Genomic DNA, 7,840 nt, shown 5'->3' with positions numbered 1-7,840 from the left:
TGCTTGTTAGTTGTTGTATGTTATATGTTGTGATTCGGTTGAAATATACCCCATGATGGGGGCCTAGTATGACATGATGGTTAGAAATATACCCTCTCTGTTTAGGTTGAAATATACCCCAGGGCTGCGGCCCATACTTGTTTTGGGTTTGGAATAAACCCCCTGGCTGGGCCCATTTGTATGTATTTCATGTGTTATTTTGGGAAAAACTCACTAAGAGTTTGCTTACAGTTGTATTGTGATTTCAGGTGCATCTGGTTCCAAGGGGAAGTGTCCGTCTTGATGATGCAGCATGCCCTCTCCATTATCTTCCGCATTCATTGATATGGATACTCTGATGATTTATATGATGGTTTTTTATGTAATGGATTTCTAGTATCAAACTTATGGTTGTAAACCTTATTTAGAAATGAAAAAATTTATCTGGATTTTTGGGCTGTTACACTTCTTTTGACTCCCGTCCCAAACACCATATTGAATTCAATATTCTTTAAATAATTAATCATTTGTTAGAATAAAATTTGAAGTGACAATTGGAGCATCCACGATGCACAATTTAATAGAATGACTGAGGTGTAACGTCTAGTTGGAAATCAATGAATTAAACTCAACATGGGCGTCATGTTGGCGTTGAGTTGATATGAAGTTAAGTGACCATTGAACTCTTGAATTTTCAAGATAAAAAATTAAACTTTTTTAATATAAAAAGATTAGCAAATAAATTATTCATTTATAAAAATGTGTTTTATTGAATTTTGAAAAATTTAATGCATTTTAGTAAAAGATGGTAAATTAAAAAAAAAAGATGGCAAATTATAAGAAAGATAGAAATGATCGTGTGACAACTACTAAAATCAGTAGAGTTCCCCGCATTATCTATGGGCATGTTCGGCACACAATATTTGGGAGTTTTTGAATTCTAGCTTTCAAGAAAACGCTCGTAAAAAAGAAAAAACTTCGTTCCGTGATCGAAGCGTTTAGCTTTTAGCCTAAATAAAACGCTCAAAAATCAAAAGCTACATGGAGAAGCTCTCAATTAAACGCTCAAAAAACAAACGCTGCTAGCTATCCATTACCCACTACCCTATAGCTAGTTTTGTGCAATTGATAATTCTATCTTATATACATAATTAAGGATCTTCATCGCACAAGATGTAATTATTTGAATAAGTCTAGTTGTCAAAAATACACCCATTATTTTCAAATTTCATACGAAACAAAGAAACCACTAAAAATCATAAAGAGAAATATTATAATCATACTCCATACCCAACTATAATATCAGTTTTCATATGTTCCTTTTAGTTCTTTAGAGAACCCGAGGGAAAATATATTCATGTGAAAACGATGTAGTCCTGGGAACAAGAACTTAATCAAGAACAGAGCCTTTATGAATCTTGGTTCTGTAATGGATGTTGCTCCTTTGCATACTCCATCGACAATGGCTATTGCACATGACTCTGCCCCCATTGTTGGGTGGATGGTTCCAAAACCCTGCACAAAGTTTTGAAAAAGCTTTTACAGACAATCGATATTATCAGTTACGATTTAGTGGGAAATGAACCAGTAGTTACTTACTTTTCTTAGACTAACACCAACACCACTGGTTGAGTACTTTGGTGTTATCATGTTGGTTTCTATGAAACCGAGTGTCAAGATTGTTATTGTTACTCTCGGAGACACTTCGAATCTAAGGGACTCATAGAAGCTGATTAAGGCTGCTTTACTTGCCTGAAAATTGAGACACATTAAGCACCTTAGATAATGTTATATATATATATATATATATATATATATATATATATATATATATATATATATATATATATATATATATATATATATATATATATATATATATATATATATATATATATATATATATATATAACAAAGAGAAAACAGAAAAATAGATCGAATGTAGTAGTTTGTTACATTGTAGAAGCCACCTTTAGGTGGGTGCAACACTCCGCCACATGAAGCATTGACCACAATCTTTCCATTAGTTCTTATGAGATGTGGTATCGCAAAATAAGTTGGATAAATTGATCCCCAAAAGTTTATGTCCTGCACTCATTGTTATATGAATCATTGCAATGGTAGCTATGAGAGAAGTAGTTGTGAACTATGGTTATATTTGTTAGATGAGACAGACTATAGTGAATTGAATTGAACCGGGGCAGACAAGATTATCTTTAATAATAAGGATGTGAATAGCATTCATTTCTTTTGTGCACATTAGATATTGAGAACTATATCACCTTTGTTAGTAGAAGAAAAAATGCATTTTTTATCTCAAAAGTCTCACTCTCAGTTCTAGACCCAATACTAGTCCTAATCTAAATCTCAGTTCCACTTTAAAGGATCATACCATAACCGGTGTAAATTTGGTGACGCCAATGTTAATCGAATAAAGGGACCCGATTCCAGCATTACAAACAAGATGATCTACTGCAAAGGGATCAATTATCATGTTAATTCACAAAAAATGATTTGAAAAAAAAAAATGATTTGGAGATTATGGGGTTACCCACATCGACCAAAATGTCTAATGGTCTCATCCACGAACATCCTACACTCATTAACCTTCGACACATCCGCAAACATGAAAATAACATCTGGAGAGCCGAATTCACGTGCTTTATCTGTCACTTGCTCAAGTCGACTCTCTGGTTCTTTTATTGCGACAATTACTAAACATGCACCTTTTTTCTGGTTCTTTTATTGCGACAATTACTAAACATGCACCTTTTTTCGCGTATTCGTAAGCAATGAGCTGCCATTTATGATTAAAACAAATAAAAAAAAGTTGAAATAACCATCAGGTTTATGCCTTTATGTTTTTTTGGTTTACATACCTCTCCAAGTCCCGATGAAGCACCAGTGATCAAAACCACTTTTCCTGACATGTTTTCAATAGGTTGGAAACATGATCGGAGGATGGTGACGAGTTCACAAAAGAAAAGAAAGGGTGAAATGAGAAGTAAAAGCAACAAGAAAACGTAGTACACAAGTGCATTGGTGAGTTTGTTATTAAAGTAGGATTCATACATAGCGATAAACACACCGGGCCTGATTTCCTTTGGGTTTGATAGCAAATAATTGCAATAGTGCATTTACTACGCTCATTATAACTATGCGTCTCAGTTTTTTTTAGTTTTATTTTTGTCTCTTATTGATTCGAAAATTATTAATTTATATTGACCTGGATATGATTATAATAAAAAAGGAATTATTAACACTCAAGTCGTATAAAATTGAGGTAGATAGAATTTTGGGATGTGGATGTTTGTTCATTTTTGACAAATGGGCCTCCTCGTATCAAGAGTAGCAAAAAAGATGCTTTGGTGGATGTGGGTGGTCGTGGGGATGGTGAAAAGACTCGGAATAAGAAGTAAGGAAAAATTTTCTAATAAAAAAAATGATCTACTACTTTTTTGTTTCTGATATGCATGTCTCAATCTTTTTAATCATTATACAATTAGAAATTTCAATTTGAACTAATCATTTCAAACAGTTTACAAAATATAGCAAGTATCAAATACAAGATATGTAATACTTTTCTACATGTATCTAAAATCTAAAAAGTTTATAGTTATAGAAAATAGACGTTGACAACAATGCGTTAATTCTTTGATATAGATTACATCAATTTTATACAACTTAATAATTAATTTCTGTTATAATAAATAAAGACAATTTTATTATATCAATCTTTAATAAGTTTTGATATTTGTCATTTTATGATATTTTTTTAAATAAATAATATACACATGTCATTTTATGTTTTTTTTTTTTTTTTTAATTTTTAAAATTAAAAAACTATATATATATATATATATATATATATATATATATATATATATATATATATATATATATATATATATATATATATGAGGATAACCAATTCCCTGCTCCGAACCCTATAAAAAACTTGATAACGACTCGTTATACGACCCGAAATAATCGGGTTCGGATTTTTTTGCCATCGCTAATTTAATCTATTCACTAACATTGTAGCAATCTCGTAAATGATAATTCATTGAGGCTTATGGAAATAATTGTGACACGTGGCCAGCGTTGCCGAATCCCACGTGGATAAACATAGCCGCCCATGCTCCAAACACACCACGTGTAATCTAGGATCCGCAACGAACACAATCCATTACGTTGGTTTTAGAACCTGATCACCCTTACGGAAAGAAAGATGTCTGGTGTATCCCTTGCGGTGGCGCCACGCCCTGACTGCGACAAGAACCCCCCAAACAATCACCGACAAGACCAGACGGCCGGCGCCGTTGAAGATGTAATGGAATCACTACGTATGATGGACCTCCAGTTGGTAGCTTTCATAACGGTTTTCTCAGCTAGCGGTCTTGTCCCCCTCTTCGACCTTCTCTTCCCAGCCATCACCTCCGCCTACCTCCTCCTCTTATCCCAACTAGTCTTCCCGGAGCACACCTCCGCCACCACTTCAAAAGAGCGACTATTTCAGTCAAGTAGATCCTTTAGACTTTATGTGATTACGGGTCTCGCCGTGGGGCTGTTCTTGCCGTTAGCTTATGTTTTGGGAGGGTTTGTAAGGGGAGACGATCATGCAGTTAAGTCGGCTACACCTCACTTGTTCTTACTCTCGTTTCAAATATTGACGGAGAAGGTTGTAAGTGGGCTGTGTTTGTTTTCACCTCCTGTGAGGGCTTTGGTGCCGATGTTGTATACAGTTAGAAGAATCTTTGTTATATTGGATTGGGTACGAGATGTGTGGTTCAACAAAACCCTGCCATTAAATGCAGGAATTAAGGTAAGATAACTCTTTTACTTAATGCATAGAGGTTGTAATCAAGTGATTTTTCTGATATACATTTGTGTGTCGAGTAGGATGTTGGATGGTATTGGTTTGGGAGAATCCTAGCGATGGCTAATCTGGGTTATTTCTCAATCAATCTGTTTGGATTTTTGATTCCACGGTTTCTTCCAAGAGCATTCGAGCAGTATTTCAAGGAAAGAAACGAGATACACGAGAAGTCGTCGGTGAAGGACTTGAGATCCAAGTATCCAACACCCACAGGAATCAGGATGTGGGCTGCAAGAGACCATCTACAGTCGGAGAAATCTGATTAACATGGACTGTTCGTTAATACACGCCAAAATACGGGTTAATATGTTTTTGTTTTATGTTGATAAAGTTTAGATATACGGGGAAACGGGTCTTTTTTTTTTTTTTTTTTTTTTTTTTTTTTTTTTTTTTTTTATGATCGATCTTCGTTTGATTTCATTTAATTAACTAAACATATGAAACAAAATGAGCAAATATGATTATGGCTTTATGGACAAATAAAGAAAGACAGGTATACTAGAAAATAATAAGTTTCTACTAAAATTTAGGCAAAATTAAGTCGTTTTCAAAAATAGCCATAAAGTTGAAAATTCGCTAGGGTGCCCTGCCAAAATAGTTGTTTGTCTAAGATAATTTGTCATTTTTTTTTATAAATCATAATAATATATACATCATTACAAACCCGGTTTTTTAGTTGATCAAGTGTGGTAACTTGGTTATAGATCAACTGGTTCGTCTATCGAGTCAAGCCTGATTTTTAGAAAAGACTTGCCAACTATAAGTATGTTTGTCAAAAATAACTGGTAGCTGGTAGTTCGAAGTTTCCGAAATATTTAAAATTATTTAAAACAGCAATTGTTATATATATATATATATATATATATATATATATATATATATATATATATATATAATAAGGGTAATTCTGAAAGTTGATTTTAAAAACTCAGTGGTGTTTTGTTAAATGGTAGCAACTTTTATATTTGAAGTGTTTTGTTTAAACTTAAAGCTAAACACTCATAGTGTCAAACAATTTTTTTTGTTTAAAATGAAGTGTTTTGTGAAAAGCTAAAACTAGAAGTTAAACGCTCTCAAACACTTCATGTTAAACATGCACTATAATAACTACAAACTTTCATGCTACTTCTGCAAGATTTGCCAATGGTACTAGAACAAAGGTTGAGCCCTCCGTAATGTTCCTATCGATGGTGGCTTCTGGAAAAACAAGGGAACCACCATAGCTGGCTGGTGCTGCCTTAGCAAACCATGGTTGGACCTGTTGGTAACCAATGTTGCATATCGTTAAGTAAACAACCTTTTTATATATATAGTTTGTGTGTCTATGTCTCTCATAAATTAAGAGAAATGAGCTAGTGTTAGGTGTTGCATTTTCCTGGTTGTCCTTGCTTGAACTATAAGTATTTAATTTAGATATTTTGTTTTCGTATGTTAATCTTATTAATATAATTTTTTGAACTTAAAAGTTTAATCATAGCTTCTTCTTATATGTATGTGAAATTCCGAATACAACCAAAACATACATCCGTCAAAAAGATGTTCCAAATGGTCAATGAGTCATCGGAGGGCCATCTGTAAAGCTACGTGTCATCGACCTATTGGCTTATTATTGTCATCTTTATTTAGTTTGGTTTTTGGCCATAGTTTCGCTTTTTGTAAAAGAATTTAAAAACTAAAATTTTGATGCTGGCCTTACTTTTTATTACTTTAGAGTATTTTAAGGATTAAGTCTTACTTTTCATGGGCTATATAAGAGATGCATGAAGCTTGCATTTTTGCAAGAGTGAAGCTCTTCTTCTTCCCCTCTTTTCTCTCTAGAACCGTGTGTTCTTCTTCTCTTCTTCCTCTCTCTCATTTGAAGTTAGTTTAGTGTTTAGAAGACCTCTTGAGTTGTGCTCTTTAGTGCTTATTTGAGTTAAGCACTTAAAGGCTTTAGAAACTCAAGAATACAAGAAGGAACTAGCATTCCAAATGTCTTACTCTTGATAGTGGATACTTGTAGAGAAAATCATACATTTTGATCTTTTACTATCTTCATCAACACCCCAAAACCAAGTGGGTTAAAAGACTTCAAAGGTTATCTCTAAAACATCATATGGTTGTTTTTATTTCATTCTAACCTCTATAAATGGATCCATGATGCTTTGGTTTTGTTATAAATAAAAAATAAACTTGTTATTTTTAAAGTCTTCCGTTGCCGATTTTTGTGAAAAACAAACTTTTATTTCGTATCAAAACCAAACACAAAGCCTATATATGGCCTAATTTTCCAAATTGAGCCCAAGTCCCTTTGTGGGCCATCATCCAAGTGAACACAAAATAAAACATCAGCCCAACTAAAACCTGATGGCCCAATAAGGCCCTAATCACATACATCCAAACATGTCCCAAAACTGAGAGCCCATGAGTCTAAAGCCCACCTACTGAGTACGCGAGGCGTACTCAGCTTGTACGCTTAGCATACTCGCTATGGGGCTTGTACGCGCAGTGTACTAACGTACTCCCTAGCTTAGCCAACATCCATCATTCAGCTCTTAATTGATTAGAATTAAACCCAACACTCAGGTCTAACTTCCTTAAGGTGGTTTATCACGTAAAGTTGGCAACTTTACATGCATCCATGGCTTAATGAGGCTCATATAGCTCAAATGACTTAACACATGCATGAGTGCATAAATACCATAAATATCACAAATTTATGCTTAAGGGACCCTTAAAATGTCTAGATCTACAAGATTTAGCTTCTAAAACGGGCTTAGCTCATCAAGGCCAACCAAAAGGGACCAAAATGACCACAAACAGTTAAAGAGTATATCAATGCAAAGAGTAGACAAGGTATGAACTTTATACCTCAAAAGTCACCAAATGATGGAGCTAAATCTGGATCTCTAAGATCTCCTCCAAGGAATGAGTCTTCAAACTTCTTCTTCTACCACTTCAAGATGCACAAAACCCAACAAAGTTCAAAACAAAAGCACAAGA

The 7,840-nt window shown here is 34.1% G+C and overlaps 2 protein-coding genes across 2 annotated transcripts; one reads left to right on the top strand and one right to left on the bottom strand.

The window, feature by feature from the left end:
• Positions 1-1,275: 1,275 nt before the first annotated feature.
• On the bottom strand, positions 1,276-3,053 carry LOC111919341 (11-beta-hydroxysteroid dehydrogenase-like 4A). Its single transcript, XM_023914931.2, has 7 exons — positions 2,859-3,053; positions 2,749-2,776; positions 2,535-2,705; positions 2,372-2,451; positions 1,936-2,067; positions 1,579-1,731; positions 1,276-1,494 (listed from the first exon to the last, which is right to left on the bottom strand). Exons 1-7 carry the CDS (start codon positions 3,051-3,053, stop codon positions 1,282-1,284), a joined length of 972 nt encoding a protein of 323 aa, XP_023770699.1. The 3' UTR covers positions 1,276-1,281.
• Positions 3,054-4,176: 1,123 nt separating this feature from the next.
• On the top strand, positions 4,177-5,220 carry LOC111919364 (uncharacterized). The gene is made up of 2 exons (XM_023914955.2): positions 4,177-4,804; positions 4,882-5,220. The coding sequence occupies exons 1-2, from the start codon at positions 4,211-4,213 to the stop codon at positions 5,122-5,124; spliced, it is 837 nt and encodes a 278-aa protein (XP_023770723.1). The 5' UTR covers positions 4,177-4,210; the 3' UTR covers positions 5,125-5,220.
• Positions 5,221-7,840: the final 2,620 nt, after the last annotated feature.

This window comes from Lactuca sativa, chromosome 3 (assembly GCF_002870075.4).
Source record: "Lactuca sativa cultivar Salinas chromosome 3, Lsat_Salinas_v11, whole genome shotgun sequence".
NCBI classification, from domain to species: domain Eukaryota; kingdom Viridiplantae; phylum Streptophyta; class Magnoliopsida; order Asterales; family Asteraceae; genus Lactuca; species Lactuca sativa.
This window is presented reverse-complemented; position numbering and strand designations above follow the sequence as displayed.

What these genes read in the sequence shown, in the direction of transcription:
- LOC111919341 (XM_023914931.2), bottom strand. Translation starts at nt 3,053, where the DNA reads ATGTATGAATCCTACTTTAATAACAAACTCACCAATGCACTTGTGTAC. An exon ending in CTTCATCGGGACTTGGAGAG is followed by an intron (nt 2,777 to 2,858) that starts GTATGTAAACCA and finishes CATAAATGGCAG; the next exon opens with CTCATTGCTTACGAATACGC. An exon ending in TTGGTGTTAGTCTAAGAAAA is followed by an intron (nt 1,495 to 1,578) that starts GTAAGTAACTAC and finishes AACTTTGTGCAG; the next exon opens with GGTTTTGGAACCATCCACCC.
- LOC111919364 (XM_023914955.2), top strand. Translation starts at nt 4,211, where the DNA reads ATGTCTGGTGTATCCCTTGCGGTGGCGCCACGCCCTGACTGCGACAAG. An exon ending in CATTAAATGCAGGAATTAAG is followed by an intron (nt 4,805 to 4,881) that starts GTAAGATAACTC and finishes TGTGTCGAGTAG; the next exon opens with GATGTTGGATGGTATTGGTT.